This window comes from Vombatus ursinus, unplaced genomic scaffold, assembly GCF_900497805.2.
Source record: "Vombatus ursinus unplaced genomic scaffold, bare-nosed wombat genome assembly UNPS02014817.1, whole genome shotgun sequence".
In the NCBI taxonomy this organism is placed as follows: domain Eukaryota; kingdom Metazoa; phylum Chordata; class Mammalia; order Diprotodontia; family Vombatidae; genus Vombatus; species Vombatus ursinus.
In genome coordinates, this window is record NW_020954595.1 from 5,678,271 (window position 1) to 5,702,979 (window position 24,709).

At 41.9% G+C, this 24,709-nt stretch overlaps 1 protein-coding gene across 1 annotated transcript in view; it reads left to right on the top strand.

Annotated features, from left to right (window-relative positions):
- NME8 (NME/NM23 family member 8) overlaps nt 1-24,709 on the top strand; it is a 61,435-nt gene that overhangs the window by 23,589 nt on the left and 13,137 nt on the right. Inside the window, exons 7-11 of the mRNA XM_027835769.1 lie at nt 2,239-2,312; nt 4,241-4,333; nt 7,191-7,465; nt 13,320-13,501; nt 21,254-21,398. Coding sequence (XP_027691570.1) covers nt 2,239-2,312; nt 4,241-4,333; nt 7,191-7,465; nt 13,320-13,501; nt 21,254-21,398 — 769 coding nt within the window. The remainder of the gene's footprint in view (nt 1-2,238; nt 2,313-4,240; nt 4,334-7,190; nt 7,466-13,319; nt 13,502-21,253; nt 21,399-24,709) is intronic.

Sequence of the window (24,709 nt, forward strand, 5' to 3'; positions counted from 1 at the left end):
TTTTTGGTTAGGCAATTGGGGTTAAGTGACTTGCCCACTTACTTACACAGCTAGTAAGTGCTATGTGTCTGAGGCCGCATTTGAACTCAGGGCCTCCTGACTTCAGGGCCAGTGTTCTATCCACTGCGCCACCTAGGTGCCCCCTCTGGCTTTTACTCTTAATTGATTGCTTCTGTGTGGGCCACTCCATCCGCAGACTTGGATAACAATCCCTCTAGGTCTTAGGAGATAATCTTCCCAAACTTCTGGGAAATGCAAGACAAATACAAAAAACATTTGATCGTCTTGAGGCCAGCATTCTGGGTGGCTAGGGTCAGGAGGAGTACAGGGGAGACTCTCCAACTCTCCTCAGCTGCTATTTGGATGTCTTTGCCCATTCTCAACATCCTGGCAGAATCTGCTGGAGCATGTCCTCCTTTGAAGGACCACCTCCTGGCATTGGGGGTGATGATTTCACAGTGATTTCAGTTCAACACTACAACACAGCACTCTCAGGTCCTTCGTGAAAGGGCATATGGAGGCCTTACCTACATGATGATTGTGAGTTTTCCTGACATATGCAAGGTCAGTGATGTCTCTTTGAAGTTGGGCAGAACACCTTCTGAGGAGTTGGAATGAGTTATTGAGCCTACTGGAAGAGGAGGGGACACTTGCTGGCACCCTCTGCCACTGTTTTCTAAATCTATTGGAATCTTCTAGGCATTGGACATAGAGCAACTGGATATAAATAAATGTACAATTTCTTCATGTGGGTTAGTGGGGGAAACTATTATATTTCATTGACAAAAAAACAAAATAAGCAAGCAAGCAATGACCACCAAAAATTGCTAAACACAAGGACTATATTAGGGAAAATATCCCTGGGCAGAACCAACATGCAAATATATCCCAAATAACCTTCATACGATGAAAATAGAATCTTTAATGAAGAATTCTAAAGATCTAATATTCACATTTATGATAATTATTTTTGGAAAGAGGATTGTGCTAGATTAATACCTTCCTTGGACACAAGGCCACAAGAACTTCCCGAGTGGTGTGTGTGTGAGTGTGTGTGTGTGTGTCTGTGTGTGGGTCTGTGTGTGTGTCAGAGAGAGACAGACAGACAGAGAGACAGAGACAGAGACAGAGAGAAACTGATATATAGGCACACAGACACAAAGACATAAGGAGAGAGTGAGAGACAGCTGACAGGAGAGAGATGAGGGAGAGAAAGATAGAAACTGATGACAGGAGGAGAATAAGGAGGCTATTCTTTCACAACTAACCAGAAGGGAAACAGAGAAAAAGGTCAAGAATCAAGAATACAGCAGACCAGAATTAAGTGCCCCTCCTACTTTCAGACTCAACAACAAACTACTTTAGGTGTCCTAGTTATGTGTCTTGCCATTTACTACCTGTGTGACCTTTGGTAAGTCATTCAACCTCTCTAGGCCTCAGTTTCCTCATCTGTAAAATGAGGGAGTTGGACTAGATGACTTTTAAGGTCTCTTCTTGCTCTAAAAGAACTATCTTATTATCCCGAGATCTAAGGCTGCCCTTCAGTTTCTGCTCCAAGGTTGAGAAAGTATCTCTGACTCTGCCAACAGAAGAGTCAGTTAAGAATCAACAATAACAACAATAGCTAACATTTATATAGTGCTTCAAAGTTTGCAGGGTAATGTACGCACATACATACGCTTGTTTGATCCCCCAACAATAATAGCAGGTGCTATTATTCCCATTTTACAGATGAGGAAACCAAAATTGATTGGGGTGAGGTTGCCCAGGGTGACATAGATTGTACATGTCCCAGGAAAACTTCAAGATAAAGCCTTCCTGGCTGTAATCAAGGAGGTAGGGACAACCCCATTCACAATAGCAAGTTTTCTCTTCAGTCCATTTCACGTGACTCATTGAGAGCCAAAGTTTTGTATCAAGAGGATTCAGACCTCTTCACAAGAGTGTTGTCACCTCTCTCCTGTGACTCACTTGAAGACCACTGCTGTCCTGGCTAGAAAGAGGTTAGGAAGACTGGGTGATTAATTTATAATTTGGTCCCATTCAAACAGATTGAAGACATTGGGAGTCAACTTGGATATTGCCAAGGATGGTGAAACTAAAAAGACCTTGTTAAAAGAGTACACTCAGCTACAAAGGTGGCTAACTGATGTATTAATTAGAAGTTAGGAGTTTACATTTTAGCACAAACTCCTCATTTGTTATTTTGTAAGAAAAACCAATTTATTTTTATCCTAGAGGATATATACAATGTAATGATAATAAGACCAAGTGCTGTGGAAGAGGAAAGAGTAGAAGAAATTAAAGAAATGGTGAGTAACATTTTTTTTTATGAGTAACATTTTTAAAACAAAAACAAAAAATCCACCATCAAGTTCATATGAATGTCAAAAGGGTGAGACTTTTCTTATTGATCTACTTAAAGGGGAGAAATGCTTCCAGTACCAGAAGGTAAATTTCAGTTAGAAATTAGTCTTCTGGAGTCCAGGTCAATGTCCTATTGATCTTTGCTTACACCTCCTTGTTCAGCTATTATCGTCTTTGGAAGAGTCAAAGAAAAGGGGGAAAGGAAGAGTGGGAAGGAAAAATAGGAGTGAGAGAGGAGAAGGAAAGAAGGTTGAAAGGAAGGAGATGAGAAAGAAAAGAGGAATAGAAGAAAGAGTCAGAGGGAGGAAAGGAAAGATTGAGGGAGGGAAATGAGGAAGAAAAATAAGAGGGAAATGAGAAAGAAAAGGAAAGAGTCAGAAGAGGAAAGGAAAAATTGAGGGAGTGAAGGGGACAAAAGGAAGTAGAAGAGAAGGAAAGAGGAAGGAAATGGGGAAGGAAGGATGAAGGGAAAAGAGAGGGATGGAGGAAGGAAGGGAGAAAGAAATATTCTTTCATAGATGGGCTATACGTGTCTTTAACAGGGTACTGGAGGTGCAGATCCATTATTAGAGCAAGTCATCAGTTGGAGAGGAAGTCCCATTCCAGGAAAAGGGAGGGTTGCGAGGGAGAGCCAGGTTCAGCAAAGGAGTCACGAAGACATCCTTGTGATACTGGAATTTTGGTGGTCAGGGCGGTCTCCACTAAGCAAGAGGTGGAGCTGATGACTTAATCCAGAAAGGCAGAGATAGGCAATAGATTCTGGCCGGGGAAGTTTGTGATGTGCCAACCAGAAATAGAAAAGGCAGGAAGAAAGAGACAGAGAGATATAGAGACAGAAACAGGAGAGACACACAGACAGAGACAGAACACTGCCAGGGACCACTGATATCATAATCTAGAGAATGAAACATGTGGCCTGAAGTCCAAGGAGGAACCTGCCATGCTCCTGATCACTTGAGCCAGTATCCAAGAAATTGCCCAAAGCCCTGGACCTAGATGGTGCGGTGCTCTACATGCCCTGAGGGGCAAGGGCAAACGCTAGGTCCTGGCCTCGGATCCTTTGTTCCACATTCCTGCCTTGCTTACCTATGTGTGCCTAGGACTTTGAGCCACCTCATACATGGGAAATGGAGATCAGTGAGAACAGTGAGCAGTAGGAAAAGTGTTAATGGGCAGCGAATCCAGTCAGTTGTCTTGGTGACAGAGGTCATGTTTTATAATGATAATGGACCCAAAGTATGAGATGCCAAAAAAGGTGGTGAGGTGAGTGAGGAGACTGGGACCGGAGAGCTCACCTAGGCTAACCACCCCATTTTACAGATACACGAGGAAACTGAGAACAAGGGGCATTAAGTAACTCAACCAAGATCACTTGTAGCATCATAAATTCAGGGCCAAAGTGGACCTTAGAGGCCATCTGGTTTTCTACGGCTTTTCTCTCTCAATGTACAGGGTTTCAGCCACTTTGTGCATTAAATAAGCATTTGTCACCTGCCCTGGGAATCTGATCATTGTTTACAACATTATTTCTATGGGAAAATGTGCCCAGACATTCCAAGCAACCAACTTAAAAGAGTAACATGTAAATTGACCTCCTAGGAGGCTGATAATCTCTTGTCAGCACTTCAGCCTCCAGCGTCAATGGAACACATCTTTCTGTACTTCTAAATAATGCTTTTGAAAGCTCAAAGGAATAGGGCACAGAGAAAGCCCTCCCTATTTGTATGTTTAAAGCAGCTTAAAAGGTGTAGTTTTTATGGGAAATGAAATCTATTCCAAATGGTTTGTTAAACACTGGAGAGTAACATGAGTGATTTCTTTTCTCTGTTGCCCATCAATGCTTCTGAAATGTACCATGAATTTATAATTGGAGATTGTGGATTTTGGTGCTGTCATAATAGGAGAGGAGCAGAGATTCTTAGATGATGAGCAGATTAGAGATTTTTATGATGAGGATTCAAATAAGGTAAGAATAATCTAAGGAAATGATTGTCTTTGTCAAATGTAATGGAATTTAAATATTCTTGATATTTGTCTTAGAGAAAATTTCTATTACTATATGCAGAATCCTTTCTGGCTACTTTTAAGAGAGTGACTACTACTCTCAGATTCAAAGGTGTACTCGTTGGGTCTTCACTCCTAAAACTATAATTCATGGGCCCCTACCAATGTGCTTCACCGTAACAGTCAGCTAGTAGACACGATTGACCCCAAACAGACATTTACTAAAACAGCATAGAGCAGTAGCTAGAAAGCATTCCCCTCATAAGCCTCGGGTGCCATCTCCCAGAAATACACATGGCGCACGTGGGGAAAGTGGGCATAAACTTCAAGAACAGTGACAGTGAGTGAGACTCACATATATGGAAAACATGTGTCCAAGGCAGCTCATACTCTTTGTACTGCAGAGCCCTGAGGTTCTTTCTCTTTTTGTGAAGTCCTCTTTGTGGCCACACTCTCAATTGCCTATTCTTCCTTCAGTCCACATTTGTCTCTCTTCTTTGCTGCCAGGCACGGCACTCCTTGAAGCTGTTTTTGGTCTCAAGTGACTATTAGCTAACTGCGCTATCAACTCATTATTTCCTGTTACTTAATCTCTACCTGGAATTGGAGGCCAGGAGGCATCTGATCATAGGACAAGAACTCCCTGCCCTCACAGATAGGAATGTCGATTTTTGTTGAGGGCATCACTATCTGCCCCATCACCCAGGCTGGGGGCTCTTCCTTCTCCCTCAACCCCCTGAATCCAGTCAGTTGCCAAGGGTTGCTGATTCTACTACCAGATCTTTTGCATTTGTCCCCATTTCTCTATTTATTTCTGCATTCACTATCCTAGTTCAGGTCCTCATCACCTCTCTCTTGTACTAGTTAAATAACCTCCTAACTGCTTTTTCTGATTCTAGTCTTTCTCCTCTCTCATCCATGAAGCTGACACAAAGCTGACAAAATCATTGTTCCTAAGACACAGGTCTGGCTGTGTTACTTCTGTGTTAAAAACCTTCTATGGACCCCTATTACCTCTAGCATATGATGCAAACCTCTCAGCCTGATGTTTCCCAATTTGATGCCAACCTTGGTCCAGCTTCATTTCGTATGAATCCCTTTCAAGCATTCTATATGACGCAACAGCTCTGTTTCCTAGGCAGTCACACAGACTGTCTCCCATTCCTGTGATGTATTCCTTCTTCAACTCCACTTCTCAAAACTACTTATCTTTCCTTTTTTTTTTTTTTACCAAAACCATACATTATTTTTTATTCTTTTTAAATCTACTTATCTTTCTTTGTGGTTCTGTATAAGGTGCAGCCTCTTCTATAATCCCCAATTATTAGTGATCTCTTTTCAAATCACCCTGTGCTGACTTGTCCATGTACATGTCATGGTGGGGTATAAACTCCTTGAAGGCAGGGCCTCTCTTAATGATCTTTGTGTGGCAGAGACTTTGCTCTCTTCTCTTTCATCCCTCCTCCTCTTCTTCTCAGTAAGCTCCAGCTTTTCCATATTCTTCCTGAAATGTGGTATCTAGAGCTGACTTTGATACTCCAGATGTAATCTTACCAAGGCAGAGCATGGTGGGACTAAGGCTCATTCTGGAGCCTGTGCTTTTGTGAATGCTGCCCAACATTACCTCGGTTTCCCAGGCTGTCGTATGACATCACTAACTCTTAGTGAATTTGTAACCCACACAGATTTGAGTTTTTTTCACATGAAATATTGTTCAGTCATACTTTTCTCGTTTTGTAATTACATGATTGATTTTTTGATCCATGAATAGAAATTTACATTTTTAAAAATTAAATCTCACCTAACTTCTTTCAGCCCAAGTTTCTATAGCCCAGTGAGACGATTTGGTTCTCAAACCTTTGTCCAATGTATGGCTTTTTTCCCCACTCAGCTTTTTGTTATTCTCATATGTGATAAACGTTCCATTATGACTTCTTCTGAGTTATTGCTATATCTCTCTTTCACTACATGGGATGCTTTCCCTTCTCCCTTCCATTCCTGAACTCAGCAAGAATGGCTCAGAATTGCAGAAGGGAGAAGTTGGAAGGGACCTCAGAGATCACATCATCTAATCCATTTCTGTACAAGAATTCCCCCTACAATATCCTTGCCAAATGGTCACCTAGCGTTTGCTTAAAGACCTCCAGAGAAGGGAAACCTATTACCTTCTGAGGGAGCAATTTCACTTTTGGTCATTTCTCATTGTCAGGAAGTTTTTCCTGATAGTGAGGCCAAAATCTGACTTGTTATCACTTTTCCACACTTCTCCTAGTACTGTCCTCTTTGGCCAAGCAGAGCAAATCTAATCCTTCTTCCCCATGACATCCCTTCCAATTCTTGAAGATAGCCATCATGCAATCCCTTCCTCCCAAGTTTTTTTCTTATTCAGGCTAAATATTGATTCCTTCAGTTAACTCTTTTTATGGTCCTCCACTGTCTTCTTCAGAATTCTTGTCTCCTCCTATCATAGGGGAAAAGTAATACAGGAAAGAAGGGATAACAGGAAGAATACTGGGTCAGAAGTTTTAGTCTTGATTCTGCCATGGGTAAATCACTTCTAATCTAGAGGCCTCAGTTTACTTACCTGTAAAATGAAGGGTTTGAACTTAGCTTCCAACTCTATTGTTCTACAATTCACAGGCTTTCCCATCTATTTAGAAGACATAAGACATTTTTACCCTTGGCATTCCCTAGCAAAATATCATCACATGGCAAATATTTTTCACCTGTGAAATTAACTGTGATAGGATCATTAGTTTCTGATGATTGCAGGAAGCCACTCTTCTACAATAAATAACTGAGACTTGGTTTCTTTGCAGTTTGATTTTGAAGAATTTGTCTCATATACAACAAACAACCCAAGCTATATTCTAGGCATTTGCCTGGGACCACCAGTCAAAGAAAGTGAAGATGAAAAAAAAAAGGATCAGTCAGAGGAAAAAGAAAGTCAACCAGAGGAAAAAGAAGGTCAACCAGAAGAAATAGAGGATCAAGCAGAAGGAAATGAGGATCAAGCAGAAGAAGGAGATCAAGCAGAAGAAGAAGGAGATCAATCAGAAGAACCGAAAGAGAAAGAAGAGAAGAAGCTGAAAAGGTATGATGGACTTGGAAAAAATGACCCTTCTTTCCATTTGGCCTCCCCCTAACAATTATTAAGTCACAGAGGCTTGTGTTACATATTGTTCCAATTCACGTCTTCAGCTAAATTTTAAAATATCTCATAGCCTTCAGTTAAGTGGAAAACATGTGCAAACTCAAGCCTTTTTCTTACTCTAAAGACTGATACATTCAGAGAGCTAGAGAGGAGCCCAGAGGGTTATGGGCCTGAGAGAATGGACTCTTTTTCTGATATTATTTGGGACTGGTACAAGGGGTAAAGGTGAGGAACCAATCTAAACTGAGCTGTGCTCTAGCCATGTGAGAATTTGGTTCTTCTGTGAGCTCAGACTCTTTCCTCCCCTTTCTCCTCTCTTCCTGACCCCGGAGAGCTTGCTAATGGCAAATCTAAGTGACTTTTCCTTTTTGTAAGGGGACGAGCTGAACTAACTTGGAAGTGTAGAGCACTGATCAGAAGAGTTCCCTGATCAGCTTCATGAGGGCAAAAGGAGATTTGTGCCCTAATGGAAGTTAGGGAATAAGTGGGCACACTTATTCATGCCTCATTAGTTATAAGTTTTGAGTCTTCACAATGGGGGCTGGTTGTCCTGGGGTTGGAGACACAGCTTTGAGCTGGGCTGTTAAAAGGGGGCCATGAGATATGAGTTGGTTCTTATCTCAGAAACCTTGAGAGATTTGAACATAGAACAGAGGGTAGAAGAGTGCCATTTCTGTCTGGGGTGGGATGCCATTAATAGCACTGAAAGACACTGAAGGAGCCTTTCAATCATGTGACTTCAAGCAAGGATGAAACCATAAGCTCAGACTGGTGTGTGTGTGTGTGTGTGTGTGTGTGTGTGTGTGTGTTTGTGTGTGTGTGTGTTTGTGTGTGTGTGTGTGTGTGTTTGTGTGTGTGTGTAGGTATAGGGGTAGTTTCTGGACACTGGAGTTCTACAGAGCCTAAGGACATAGCCTTCTAAAGAGAAAAGGAGGGGGGGTGGTTCCTGAATAGTGTTAACCTCTGGGGGAGAAGAGAATTATGGCTCAGGAGCTGGAGGAGCAACAAGTGATTGAGCCACAGTTGGAAGACAAAAAAAAAAACCTTCCCCAAACTGCAAACAAAAAACCCCATCCCTATTAACTGTGAATTATTTGGATGGTTCAGGTGTAATGGAAAGGAGATTGCTTCTCGAGTAACCTCGGATTCCAGAGCTCTGGGACCTAGCCTTTTAGAAGAAGGGGGAGCTCCTTGTAGTGCCATCCTCTGAGGGAGAAGGGGTTCATGCAGGGGGGCCCCGAAAGGAGAGCGAAATGCCTGAAATTTATCCTCTGCAACAACTATGAGGTTTTCGGACAGTGCAGGGTTAATGGCAAAGGACTTGCCTGTGCAGCATCCCTAGTGCATATTCTTTCTGAGATAGTGTGATTTGTTGGGAGGTGGTAAGAATCCCGAGGACTGGAGGACCCTTGTGAAGGCAGACTTGCTGTTCTATGAGGGGCTGTATCTCTAGCAACCCCGGATTCAGTTCCTTCTAAGGAGAGTCTAAACCTTTGGGGCTAAGTGGAATGTGAGGAAATCTGACTATTGTCTTTCTACCGAGAGTAGCCCAAACCACAGGGTGATGCTATGAGTCTAGAGGGTTTTATAAGTCATTGGGGAGAAGGTGGGACTCACTGGAAAGGGGAGGAAAATCGTATTGACTTTTCATGGCTGTTAGGTGACACAACAGGTAGAGGACTAGATCTAGAGACAGGAAAGCTTGAGTTCAAATCTAGTCACAGACGCTTACTACATATAGCCTTGGGCAAGTCACCTAATCACTCTCTGTCTCAGTTTCCTCATCTATAAAATGGGGATAATAATAGCACCCACCTCCCAGGGTGGTTGTGAGGATCAAATGAGATCACATTTGTAAAGCGCTTTACATTTTGGTTGTTGTTTAGTTGTTTCAGTCATGTCTGACTCTTTGTGATCCCATTTGGGGTCTTCTTGGCAAAGGTACTAGCTGGGTTTGCCACTTCCTGCCTCAGCTCATTTTACAGATGAGGAACTGAGGCAAACAGGGTTAAGTGACTTTTCTAGGGTCACACAGCAAGTAAGTGTCTGAGGTCAAATTTGACCTCAGGAAGATGAGTCTTCTTGACTCCAGGCCTGGTGCTATGCCACCTACCTGCCCTTGTACTTTGGGGATACTTATTATTATTATTATTATTATTATTATTAAATGTCAATTCTTTGTGTTGTTTTATATTTGATATGCGGTGAAGTAAAGGTTGTCCTGCACCTGACGTACATTATTACCCTCTGTGCTTGCATAGTACTGGTGAATCTTTTACCCATATTGGTGGAGACCTAGGCAGAAGCTAAGTGCTGCCCTGGATAGAGCACTAGGCTTGGAATCTGAATCTGTCCTCAGACACTTAACTAGCTGTGTGACCCTGAGTGAGTCACTTCACCCTGTTTGCCTCAGTTTTCTCATCTGTGAAATGAGCTGGAGAAGGAAATGGCAAACCACTCCAGTATCTCTGCCAAGAAAGTCCCCCCCAAAAGAGGTCATGAAGAGTCAGACATGATTGAAATGACTCAACAACAACAAACAGGAAGATAGAAGCTATGCTGTGGGCTTCCCAGAGGAAACTCTGGGGGAGGGCAACATGATCCAAAGAGGACAGAAAATAGGAGTTACCAAAAGAGAACAAGGTGCAGAGAATTCATGAATCTACTTATATTTTAAAAAATTTGGTACAGACTTTGTCAGTGTGAGCACTCCCTCTATTGACAGAGATACAAACCACTCCACAGCTTAGGAGATGGTCTTTCAGAGTTGGTAAAAGATTTCCTCTTCTAAAAAAAAAAAAGAAAAAAGAAAAAAGAAAAGATTTCCTCTTCCAAGGCTGACCTGGAGATCTGTCAGGCTCTGAGTCTAGCCAGGCACCCAGGCCACCCTTAAGAGCATGCTTGGAGACTTTGGAGTCCGGTGGAATGGCCCAGAGATTGCCTTCCATTAGCATGACCCCCTCCATGCCATCACGAGGCATCAGGAGGATGATGTCCAGAGAGAACATTGGAATTATTATCAGTAATTTCATGATGTACCTGATTTTCTATGAGCGTGTTCTCTAATTCCCAAGAACATCCAAGCGGAGTATTGTTATGTAGGTGAGGCATTTTAGCTCAGTACCTAGCCAAAATTTAACACAATCAGTGTCTGAAACAGATGATTAGAAAGCATGTTACTTAACTTATCACATTTAATTAGGAGGCAGCTAGGTGGGGCAGTGGATAGAGCTTCCTGTCTGCAGTCAAGAAGACCTGAGTACAAATCTGGCCCCAGACACTTTTTTTTTTTAAATTTGGGTTTTTTTTATTGTGGATTTTCCTGTTTTCCCAGATTTTAACTGTATAGTACAATTCACTTTTTGTAAAATAACTTGAATCTGGATGCAACTTACAAAAACAAAACAGAGAGACGAGAGAAGTCTTAGACTGAACACAAAAAAATGAAGGATGGAAGTTTACAGACATGTCTAATAATGTGGGAATTGAGTGAACCCCTCTGACTCCATCTTGTGACTCAATTCTGGATCTACTTCAGTTGCCTTTCTATTCAATTATGGGTCTAGTCCAATTTCTGTCCTGTGAGAAAACTTTATTGCATTGTTTGAACCTAGCTCTGAGGGGCTGGGAACCTGGACCCCCTCTACCTGTTGTCTGGAGAATCTAACTAAGGACCTAGGTTACCAGAACCTCAGACACTTTCTAGCTGACTATGTGTAGACTAACTACCACTTGGCCAAGCATGGAGAGCCTTAGGAAGGGAAATCTTTGGCCAACTCTCAAAGACCATCTCCTGACTTGTAGAAGGGTTTGCATCATCGTCAACAGAGAAAGTGCTCACACTGACAAAGTTTGTACTTAAGTTAAGTGATCCTAAGTAAATCATAGTGCCTGGCGTATACTAGGTGCTTAATAAATGCTTGTTATTTGATTGGGCTTAGTTTTCTCATCTGCAAAATGAGGGGATCCACCTATGTGATGTATGAGATCCTTTCCAACTCTAATCCCAGGAGAGAAGTCATTTTTAACCTCATTGTATTACAGGAAGGATTTATGGTTTCACCAATGTAGGGTATTCCCTCCATCAACTGGACAACCCTTCTGTGACAAAACAGATTTGTCTTAGGGAATCACCTGAGCCACATGGACGTTAAGTAATTTGTCCAGAGACAGACAGCTGATAAATGGCAGAGGATGGATTTTAATCCATCACACTGTTCACTCTGCTGGGCTACATTCTTATGGATGAGGAAACTGAGCCTTGAAGAAGGTAAATGATTTGTCTGACTGACAGCAAATCCAGGCTTGCTGCTTTCCACACTGGAAGAGGCTTCACTTGGCCAAACCATTGTGGAGAATCTGGCTGCCTCTTTCCTGTAGCGGCCCTAGAACTTCCACCCAAAGCTCAGAAACAGGAGAGCTGCCCCAGTGGCCACCTTCTTATGATCTTGAGATTTAAGAACAGGCTCAAGTGTCCAATGTCAACTGATGAATGTAATTAAGAGGCAGTAGGTGAGAAATAGCATGGGGGTAGGGAAAAGAGCTCGGAGACTGGAGTTGAGAAAACTTAGCTCTGAATCCAAATTCTAACTCTGTAACCAAAGGCAAGCCCCTTAACCTCTCTGGGCCTCAGGTGCCTTAACTACCTACCTCACAGGGGCTCTTGGAATGTTCAAAGGAGAAAACTTGAAAGGGAACGTCTGACTGTTGTTTGGTGGTGAGGACGTGGTTTGAAGGTATTTTCGCACGTGCTGAACTGAGAGACTCAATGGGAAACTGCTTCGATGTGGCCATTCACACATGTGAGGAATCCCCTGGAGAGGCTTTGTCTTGCTCTAGTAGAACTGCCACCACGATGAGGCCAATATTCCTATCTGGAATTGCTTTGGATGCACAGAACCCGATGGAAATACAACACACGAGAGGCACTGGGGCCACTCAGCCAATCAATGCCTCATGCTGAACCCTGGACAGCAAATGAGCGAATTAGTGAATGAGCGTTTATTACGTGCTTTTGTTGTGGGTACAGGCAAGTATGTCGTTTCTGCTCTGAGGGAGCTTATATTTTAGCAGAGGAACACGACATGTAAAGGGAAGTCTGTGTTGCAACAGGGGATGGGGCATGATTGGGAGATGGCTGGGAAATGGCATGGTGGCCTGATTCTAGACAAGGCAAGGCAAAAGCTCCTCTATCATCGTCCAGGGTCCCAGAAGTGGGAAGGAAGGAAAGAAGGAAAGGAAGCAAGCATTTATGAAGTCCCTACTGGGTGCCAGGCATTATCCTAATCAATTTATAAATATTATCTCATTTGATCCTCATAACAACCTAAGAGGTAGGTGCTATTATTATCCCCATTTTACAGTTGGGGAAAATGAGGCAAACAGGTTAAGTGACTTCCAGGGTCACACAGCTAATACATGTCTGAGGCCAAATTTGAACTAAAGTGTGAACTCTAACTCTAGACTAAATATTCAGTCTGTGATGTATTCAGTCACACTGTGCCATCTAATTGTCTCCTGGTTCTAGTGGGAAGAGGAGGGAGATGGCCATAATATAGGTGGTAGAGTTTAGAAATGGCTGGAAAGTGGGATTCCAGGCAAGGTGAAAGGTCACCTCTTATAGCTCATGGTCCTAGGACAGAATGAAATAATAGATGAAAAGCAGGTTGGAAATCTTAATATGCTATATGTATGTAAACTATTAGTATTATTAATCAAATCCTAAATATTGGTCTAGGTGGTATACGATAGTTGAATTTAAATTAATCTGTAATAATGGTTTTCACTTTCACAGCATACGAGAACTATTGAAAAGTCAAGGGCTGATAGAAGTCTGTGATCTCATAGATGATGCACAAAAGGCAAGGAAGCATCTCATTCAATTTTTTCCATATTTTGCTAAAGCAAAAAATCTCCAGCCGTTGGTTGAAAGGACGTTGGCTGTAATCAGACTTGATCTCTTACAGGGAAGTATCGGTAAGTAATAACATTTACTGTTGTGTAAAAGTATCTTTTGGATGATACTTGCAAAAAAAAAATCCTAGCTCCACATTGAAAGGAAGTGAAATGAGAAAATGACCACTTATGCCCTTGCCATGCTGCTTAGCAGCCTCACCACGGTGTGTGGGTGGTGATCCTCGTTCTCAAAAGCTATGAGGCTGGAAACGCTTCAGGTATAGTTCTGAAGGTGATGAATGCTGACGAGGACAACTCATGGCACAGGCAAAAAAAAGGGCAAATGTGGTTCTCATCCACCTCTTTTTTATGTGTGATATTTTATTCCTCCCCTCAACTAAATGTTAGAACAATCTTTTAACATTTTTTAAAGTTTTGAATTCTAAACTCATTCACTTCTAAAGAGACAGGGCTGAGTGCTGGAAAATGGGACAGAAAGTGCTAAGAATCATGCCATTCTTAGGTCGTATGCCCTCAGCATTCAGTTAACTGTGGGTAGCCTTAATGTGAGACCCTCTTTCCCTCAGTGACCAGAATGTTGGGGAAATCATTGAGGGGATTCTTGGTCAAGTTGGGGTTGCACTAGCTTGAATCAGAAGTCCCTTCCACCTCTGAGAAATTAGATGGGTCAGTCCCAGTGTGAGGAGACTCAGTGTAAAAGAGCTGACCCACCCCTGGAATGGCCTTCCCATTGGAAGTAGAGCCAGGAGACATCCAGACATAGTTAAATACAAAGAAGGTTCTTGGACCTTCCTCAGGGAGGCCTAGAAAGAAGGCGGCAAAGTTGGTGTCATTGAGAGTCCCATAGCAACCAGCAATACTGATTCCACTTAATTTTCTTTCCTTGAAATGCTCACCATGTCAGAAAATAGTCAAATCAATCCATTATCAAGCTTTTATCAAGTGCTAGGCACTAGAGATACAAATGCAATGAATGAAAACAATTCCTACTCATAAGGAGCTTACGTTTTAATGGGGAGACAATTAGGGCATGTGTATTTGGTCATTTCAGTTGTGTCCTACTCTTTGTGACCCTGTTTGGGGTTTTCTCAGCAGAGATCATGGAGTGGTTTGCCATTTCCTTCTCCTGCTCATTTTACAGATGAAGAAACTGAGGCAAACAGGGTTAAGTGAGTTGCCCAGGGTCACACAGCAAGTGTCTGAGATCAGATTTGAGCTTATGAAAATGAATCTTCCTGACTCCAGGCCCAGTGAAATAGGCACTGCACCATCTTGCTGCCTTGGGGGCATGTACAAGAAAATAAGTATAAGGACAATAAGTACAAATAAATGTGGTCATTTGGGAGGGAGGGCACCAGCAGGGAAGAAAGAGAACAGCAGGCTCTGCTGGCTTTGATGGGCACATTGTCTGGCTTTGTTGAGTTGTTCCTTTTTTCCCTCTTTCTTACTCTTTTTTTTTTTTTTTTTATTTATTACAAAGGGTGACTTCCTGGGTAGAGGAGCCAGAAGGATATATGTGTGAGGAAGTTAGGTATTGTAACAACAAAAGAAAGCAATATAATTTTTTTTTCTAGAAAAAAGATCATTGCAGTTTATGCACCAACATCTGTTGCTGAGGATGAGTAGGAGAAAATCACCTAGGGAACTAGATAAAACCCTCTCAGATAAGTTAGCAGTAGCCTGATAATCAGTGGCTTCAGTTGGAATGACAGTGACAGACACGTTGAGCCCAGTAGTTTGGAATCAAGACATGAAAGGTGGTAAAAGCAGAAAGCCCGCTCGTAAAACTCGGGATCTTCTTCCGGAGGAGAGCCAGAAGCCTCTGGATATGGTGAACTCAGAATAAATCACTGACAAAACAAAATTGACTTTCTTTTAACAAATGGAAAACTTCCTGATGTGGGAATCATTATAGAGTCAGTTCTTTGTGTGTAGTCAGAGCATCAAAGATTAAATTCATAAAGAATAAAGATAAGAAAACAGTGTGAGATAACAATAGTTCCAATCTGACCTGGCTAAACCAGCCTTGGGGCTTAGATCCTGAAAGACACCTAGGCAAATCCATCCCTGGTTGTCTGAGGCTCAGGTCACATCTATGGATTTTAGGTTTGGGGAAGGCTGGATCCCCAGCAGGAGTGGCTGCAGGCAGAGATAACACGTTTGAGTCTGTGTGCATCCTTTGCTTCCAAAGAACAAGCCATCAGTGAAGGGATGTCTGAAACCTGGATGGCCTTTGGTTAAATTTTCAGATCCTTCTAGAGTCCATCAGTTCAAAAACTGCACCTTGCCTCAGTCAGCACACAGTTACAGCTGGACTACATCTTGATGTAAAGAAGATCCCACACTAAGTAGGCCAAAGGAGGCTGGAAAACTCAGCAAGAAACCACCCTCTTCAGAGGCACTGGCCTCCGAGAACAACATTGGTTGAGTGTATAATCTCACTTACAAGAATACCAAGGAGGATGGAAACTGATAAACAGCATTGCCTTGCATAGCAGTAAAAAGCAGCTGAGGGGAAAGTGAGTCTGCAGTGGAATTGGTATGAAAGCCAACTAAGTTATGTTGTCCCAAGATAATTGGTAGATGACACCAGAAAGAAGTTTGTACCCTCTCTGTGTATGTATATTGTACTCCAGAACAAGGCAGCAAAGCACCCTGAGGGAGGTAGCGTGTCCCAGGCAAGTCAACCATCACCATTTCCTTGACCACAATATCCCCTCAGACTCCAGTGAAGATATCCCAGTACGCTGAGCTTGGGGCCTTGAGAATAGCAGTGGCCCCCAGACCACCAACTCCTGTGCAGATGCAGCCTGGTTACTAAGTGTTCCTGTGGATGTTACAGCCCATGGTAACAGGAAACCCATAAAAGAAACTTCTCACCATTAGAATCCCTGGCACTACCAAATGACTCCAAATGTAGTGTACAAACCAATGTAATGTAATTTTATCACTGGAAATGACATGAAAGAAGAAACAGAGCCACATGCTTTGCTACTGCACCCTAAGGACCATGGGACCTTTCCACCCACCTTGCAGTTAAAACTGTGTTCTCTATGTGTGTGTGGTCTTCCCCCGCCCTCACCCTCCATTAGAAGGTTCACTGCTTGAGAGCAGAAACTTGTCTTCCTTTTATGTCTCCAGTGATTTGCCCAGAGTAAGTGCTTAATAACTGCCTTTTCACTCATTCATTCATTTTCTCGCTGATATCCTTAGCTTTCAGGGTTTATCAAGTCTATGGAGTTGACTCCCAAATCAACATATCCAGCCCTAGTCTCTCTCCTGAGCTACGCTTCCGCATCACCTGCTTCATTTCTCCACCTGGATGTCCCATAAACGTCTCAAACTCAACATGTCCAAAACTCAACAATCATTATCTTTCCCCTAAACCTCCCCCAGACTTCTAATTTCTCTCTTTCTGTTGAGTGCACCACCATCCTCCCCATCGCCCAGGTTCCCAGCCTGAAAGTCATGCCTAACTCTTTCCCCACCCTCATGCCCTGTAATCTTTTGCCAAGTCTTATCAATTTCACCTGCCCTCTATATGTCACATCCTCCCCTTCACTCCATTTACATGACTAGCCCCTAATTTAGTCTTTCATCTCCTGGGCTACCTCACTGACTGGCTCCAGACTCTCCTTGTTGCAGTCCAGCCTTCATATAACTACCGAACTGATATTCCTAAAGCACAAGTCTGACCACATCACTTTCCTGCTCAAGCATCTTCCATGGCTTCCAATGACGCTTAGGATGAAATAAAATCTCTATTTGGTATTTAAGCTCTTCACGGTCTAGTTCCAACCTATCTTTTATTAAAAATAAATTTTTATTGTCATCTTTCATCTTCATATAATCTTATAACAGATTTTGAAAGGAGGAAAAGAAAACAGCTCAGCAGAACTAACCAATGTATCAAAAAAGTTCCACCATTTATATAGTATTCCACACCCACAGTCCTCAACATTTGTAAAGAAGTGGGAGGGAGTTCCCTATCTCTTTTGTTTTGAGTCCAAACTTGTTCATTACAATCAGACAGAATTCAGTTCTGATTTTCTTGCTGGTCTTTCCACTTTCATTGTTACAGTCATTGTGTAAATTGTTTGAGTTCTGCTCTGACTGAGTTCCTACAAGCCTTTCCCTGCTGCTCTGTAGTCATCATTTCTTACAGCGTAGCAACCATCTATTATTCAGTCCAACTGATGGGCATCAATTTGGTTTCCAGTTTTTGACACTACAAAAAAGTATAGCCATAAATATTTGGGTGTTTATGGGGCTTTCCTTTTTGTTTTTGAGTTCTTGGGAGTATATACTTAGCAGTGGAATTCCTAGGTCAAAATGTATGGACGTTTTAGTCACTTTCTTCATAAAAATTCAAAGTGCTTTCTAGAATGATTGCACTAAATTACAATTCTCCCAACAGTGCATTAACGTGCCTGTCTTTTCACGTTCCCTCCAGCATTGACTAGTCTCATCTTTCGTCATCTTTGACGATTTTCTCGGTGTGAGATGAAATCTCAGAGTTGTTATGTTTTGAATTTCCCTTAATACTAGTGAAGGAGGGTAATTTTTCATATAGCTGTTAATACTTTTCACCACTTCTTTGGTAACTTTGTTCATGTCCTTTGAGCCCTCATCTATTGGGGAATGGCTTTTGGCCTTATGTAATTTTGATAGTTATCTATCTTGGACGTTAGAACCCTATTAAAGTTATTTGATTCCAACCTATTTTTCCAGACTGATTTCATGTTCTTTTCCTTTACATTCTCTCTATTCAATCCAAGGTGGACTATTCACTATTCCCCATCTGTGACACCTCCCACTTTTTTGCCTTTGCATAAAGGCGGTTGTCCATGCCTGCAAGGCTTTCCATCCCTACTTCTGTCTCTTGAAATCTCAGATTAAGCCCCACCTCTTCCAAGATTCCTTTCGGTTTTTACTTCTTCCTCCTTTCCTTGAGGTCAGTCAATTGTGAGTTAGAAGGGGAGGCCCCTAAAAGAAAGGGTTCAGGAGCTTGAGAGTGAAAATGAAAGCGTATCTGGTCATTTCTGGGTGTATTCTGCGGCATCCCTGTGAATATGCACAGACCAGGAAAAGGGACGGAGGAAAGTGGATTTCTCGTGGTCTGTCAGAGCGCCATCTGGGAACACTGAAGGATACTGCAACCATTAGTAAAGTCCATTCAAATGCGTTGTTGGCTAGCGCCACCTGATGGGGAACACACACACACAGAGTAGCTGATTAAATAATTAATTAATTAGTTGTTCAGTTATATGGTAGCTGTTCTCTCTGAAGATGCAGAAAGCATAGCAGGAGGTAGATTGTGGATGGGTATAACTGACACCAAGTCCACACAACCAGTCACATTATCTGGGTACATTTTCTTAGTGTAGAATGGAAGCTTTTTCTATGTGTATTTATTTATTTTTTAAAATGCTAATTAATCAATTAATTAATTAATTAATTTTTGGTTGTCAACAATCACTTCCGTAAGCTTTTGAATTTTAAATTTTCTCCCCCTCCCTCCCCACCTCCCTCCCCAAGATGGTGTGCAATATGATATAGGCTCCACCTATATTCCATATACCTACCATTCCTATTAAATATATTTTCACATTATTCATGTTGTAAAGAAGAATTAGAATGAATAGGAGGAACCACAAGAAAGAAGAAACAAAACAAAACAGAAGAAAAAAAAGAGCAAATAGTATGCTTCGATCTGCATTCAAACTCCATAGTTCTTTCTCTGGATGTGGATAGCATTTTCCATCATGAGACTTTTGGAGATGTCTTAGATCCTTGCATTGCTGAGAAGAGCTGAGTCTATCAAAGTTAGTCATCACACAACGTGGCTGTTACTGTGTACAATGTTCTCCTGGTTCCGCTCAATTCACTCAGCATCAGTCCATAACAAGTCTTTCCAGGCTTTTCTGAAGTTCACCTACTTATCATTTCCTACAGCACAATAGTATTCCATTACATTCATACACCACAACTTGTTCAGCCATTTCCCAATTGATGGGCATCCCCTCAATCTCCAATTCTTTGCCACCACAGAAAGAGTTGTTATAAATATTTTTGTACACGTGAGTCCTTTTCCCATTCGTATGATCTCTTTGGGATACGGCCCTAGAAGTGCTATTGCTGGGTCAAAGGGTATACACATTTTTATAGCCCTTTGGGCATAGTTCCAAATTGCTCTATGGTTGGATCAGTTCACAACTCCACCAACAATGCATTAGTGTTCCAATTTTCCCACATCTTCTCCAACATTTATCATTTTCCTGTTTTGTCATCTTGGCCAATCTGATAGGTGTGATGTGGTACCTCGGAGTTGTTTTGATTTGCATTTCTCTAATCAGTAGTGATTTAGAGCATTTTTTCATGTGACTATAGATAGCTTTAATTTCTTCATCTGAGATCTTCCTGTTCATATGCTTTGACTGTTTATCAGTTGGGGAGTGGTCTTATAAATTTGACTTAGTTCTCTATATATTTTAGAAATGAGGCCCTTATCAGAAACACTGGTTGTAAAAATTCTTTCCTAGTTTTCTGTTTACCTCCTAATCTTGCTTGCATTGGCTTTGCTTGTGCATAAACTTTTCAATTTAATGTAATCAAAATTAACCATCTTGCATTTCAAAATGTTCTCTATTTCTTGTTTGGTCATAAATTCTTCTGTTCCCCATAAATCTGACAGATGAACTATTCCTTGCTCTCCCAGTTTGCTTAATCAGCCTTTATATCTAAATTGTGGACCCATTTTGACCTTATCTTGGTACAGGGTGTGAGATGTGGCTCTATGCCTAGTTTCTGCTTTTTTTTTCAGTTTTCCCAGCAGTTTTTGTCAAATAGTGAGTTCTTATCCCAGAAGCTGGGGTCTTTGGGTTTATCAAATAGTACATTACTATAGTCATTGACCACTGTGTCTTGTGTACCTAACCTATTCCATCGATCCATCACTCTATTTCTTAGCCAGTACCAAGTAGTTTTGATGATTGCTGCTTTATAATACAATTTAAGATCTAGAATGGCTAGGCCACCTTCTCTTGCATTTCTTTTCATTAGTTCCCTTGGTATTCTGGACCTTCTGTTCTTTCAAATGAATCTTGTTGTTATTTTTTCTAGCTCTACAAAATAATTTTTTGGTAATTTGATTAGTACGGCACTGAATAAGTAAATTAGGTAGAATTGTCATTTTTATTATATTAGCTCAGCCTACCCATGAGCAACTGATGCTTTCCCAGTATTTAGATCTGACTTTATTTGTGTGAAAAGTGTTTTATAATTGTGTTCATATAGTTCCTGGGTTCCATGTGTATTTATTAAGAAGGTTTTGTTTTTTGGGTTTTAAAATAATTATTCTGTGGGGGACAGACCAGGAGGGGGAGATAATAAACACTTTAAAAAATAAATTTAAGAAATTTAAAAGTGAGTTAAGACAAGAAATACAAGCTCCCTGAGGGCAAGACTGATTCTGGTTTTGTCTTTGTCTCCCTAGCACCTAGCACCCAGCACAGTGCCTGTCCCATGGTAGACAATCAAAGAATGCTTGTTGGCTTGAACTGAAGAGTAGTTGGTATCAGTGGAGGACCAATGGGAGGTCCTGTGGCTCTATTTAGAAGAGCTTTCCCTGGCTGAAGACCTCCAATTTCCCTTGGGAACAACAGTGAGGCTTGTTTGGCCAACAGACTACCACTGGCACCAACTGGTGCCTGTTTGTCTGTAAGAACCAGGCCTCCCTCTGCAGGGCGGTCCACCCATGAGTCCCTGAGCAGATGGTCACAGGGTGCTCACAGTTTTCTTTTTCTTCTTAAGAGTCTGTCCTAGAGCTCCTCCAGAAGGAAGGCTTTGTGGCAAAAATGCAAAAACAGTTGATCTTGACCGAGGAAGATGCCAAAACGTTCTACAAACAACACAAGTATTACGACCATTTCCCAGCTCTGATTGAACATGTGAGCAGGTACGGTAGTGCTTTGAGGGAGTCATTAACATCACTGAGAAATGTCATTCCAGAGTGGGAGAGACCAGCTGATGATGTGAGTCTCTGGGCATCACTACAAGACTCTGGCTACCTCTTAGGGCATTTATTTCTCCAGATTTCTCCACAACAATTCATTTATATAATCCTGAGAGGGGGAGGGATGAATTTATTGCGAGCACTACTGTCTCCATTTTACAAATGAGAAAACCGAGATTAATGGAGGTTAAGGAGTGGTGTGGCTGGATTTGAACTCAGGAAGACCTGACTCAGCTGTTTAGTAGCTGTGCACCTGAGATAGTCACCTAACCTCTCTGGGCTTCAACTTCTCCATATGTGCAATAAAGACGTTGGGTGCCATAACCAATAAAATCACTTCCAGCTCAAAGTCTATGATGCCATGACTTTCCCATGGTCACACAACTAGTAAATGTCAGGGCTAAGATTTGCACTCTTTTTTTTTCCCTGACTTGAAATTGGAAATGGGAATTGCATTCATTTATGTTGATTTGTGCTAGCTTCAGTTTCAGAGGGTGATGTTTTCTAATCTTGCTCCCAAATCCTGGGGAGCAGCCCTATTTGGAGCCTGCAACCCCTTGAATATGGTGAGTATCGTATGCTATTTCTTAACTGCAAGACATAGGCTGTCCCTCTCTAAGAGTCACATAGTATGTTAGGAGGGCCCTGGAGGGGCAGTAGGGTAAGAACTGGATTGGAATCTTGTCTTTGACATGTGTGGGTTGTGTGACCATAGACAAGTCATATAACTTTTTTGAGCCTCCATTTTCTTATCTCTAAAATGGGAATAATAATATCATTTGTATTTTTCTAATAAGATTTATCTGGGATCACATGAGATAATGAATATAAAATGCTTTACAAATTTTAAAGAGGAATGCGAATATCTAATGATAATGATTAGTAGTTAATTCAATACCATTGAATTACGCAAATGAGTGCCATGAAAATCAGTTATTATTTTCAGGAAAATTTAGAAATATTGGCAGATGACCAAAATCTGTTAACTACATTTTTTTAAAAAGGGTATTTACCTTTGTAAAGACGTGATCTCAAAGCCAGGAAGAGCAAGATGCAAAGCCTGCCTATGGGAACCTGGCTCTGCAACCTTGGGCAAATCACAGAACTTCTCAATATTCTAGGCAATGCCCCACAACTCTAAGTTTCAGAGAAGGGGCCAACTTGAAATGGCAGAGGCATTGTGCTCCTCTAAGAGTTCACATCAAATTACAGATCCCCACTCTGTCCTTATTTAAATAGAAAAGACTGTTAGAACTGTCAAAAGAAGGGGGAATAAAGAGCTTCTGAGTTATGTTTAGGGTCAGCTCTCTTGGGATGAAAAGTTTATGCAGTCACGTCAGTGTATGAAGGTGTTCTCTCAGGCTGCCGCGGCGATGTCAGAGACAGCTCTGGATTTCTGCCATCCAATGATGGCTTCTCTACCTCGTCCAGAGTAGTCTAAGTAAGGGGTTGTCTCTAGCTTAGCATTACAGGCAAAGTTAGAAATCATGACAGAATGTTGATCTCAAGGAAGAAGGAAGCAACTCAAAAACCTGTTTGTAACATAAAACTGGACAAAATAGAACACAGAATCCCACAGAGCCCAGAGAAAATAGTAAGCTGTCCATTGCTTAATGGACACCAGCAATATTTTTGGGAAATTCTATCAATTCAATGCACCTCAAATATGCCTACACAGTAGACTCTACAGGCATTTTCTTTATAATACACATTTTTTAAAATTCTGAAATTAAATGTCAAGAAAATAGCATCTTCACACACAAAGCAGAATACAAAAAAGAGGAGTCTATATTAGCATGAATCTCCATTTCATACTGTTTGTTTTTAAAATATGTGTATATGTATGTGTGCATATGTGTGAATATATGTACATACATGTGTATACATAAAACACATTTTACATGCTACGTCTAAACTTTCTTTCTTGGGCGTGCTTCCTTATGAATTCCCTTCTGTTTTGAGCATTAAAGAATGTTACAATGACCTAGTTTTTTGGCCTCACTATTGAGAATCTTCTCTTCCTCTTAGTACCTCCCTGGTTAAAAAGCAGAGAGAGAAAGCAAAAAACCAAAAACAAATCCCAGCTCTCACAGGAATCAAAGACAAGCAAAATGAATCCTTATGCTGTCGTGTCCAAAAACGCGCGTCTCTGATCCTTGTGTCTGTCACCTCCTTGTCAGGATATGTGGGACATGTTTCATTGTCTTGCTGATGATTCCGTTCGGTTCTGTGGTGGCTGAAGTCACTTGCCGCAGTTCTTTGTTAGATTTCTGGATCGTTATTTCATCCAGGGTGACCTCCGGGCTTGTGCTAGAGTGAGTATATGGGCACTGGGTCGTCTGCTTCCTATCCAAGCAGTCGTGTTCACTCTAGTTATTTTCCTCAAACGTTTCTCATGGAGTGATCGAAACATAACGGACTCTTGGATGACAGTGCAGTTCACATTTTCAGTCTCCGCCATCACGTCTGTACACGATTGCACGAGTCCAAGTGAAAAGGAACTCGTAGTGGGGCCATAGTGAGAACTAAGGCAGCCGTCTTCCCGGCTTCCTGTCCTTTCTCCTGAAGCTGGTCCTCGATTGGGCCATCGCCAGTTTCTGCAGCGCTGGAGTCATCTGCTCTTTTCAACTACATTTGGTTTGCATGTGGCCATCTTCTCCGTGACTGTAGCAGAAAGCAGGGATGTCCCTCTGATTTTGCCCCAGGACAGTGTGTGTGTGTGTGTGTGTGTGTGTGTGTGTGTGTGTGTGTGTGTGCAAGCATGACCTTACTCTCTTCTTCAGGCATTATTGCCCCATCACCACCAACCTCTGGTGTTCACATGAATTAAGTCAGCTGGCTTTCCTCCTCTGTGCTGAAAGGTAGATGCCTCAAAATGCAGAGCAAGTTTGCCTTGGTGTTTTACCACTCCAAGGGCTTTGTGAGGTTTGGCAAACAAGTTCTCCATGTCACCTCTGGGTTGGCACTAATCAAGCTTCTCATAAATCCACAAGTTTTAATGCTGAGTCTCTCCATCAACCTACCATTCTTCATTGTCAGAGTCTGGGCTAAGAGCAGCAGTCACCTTTCCCCAAACTCCTATGCCTCATGAAAGGTTTTGAGACCATCCTGAAGACTTGGTTGGCTCAGGGCACTCAAAGTTCAGCCTGTGGATGTCACTTCCTGGTCACCTGAGCACAAAACAGGAGTGATGAGCTCCAGGTGCCCTTCACTGCTCAGCTGGCTGAGCAGAATGTGCTGCTCAAGGAAGGAAG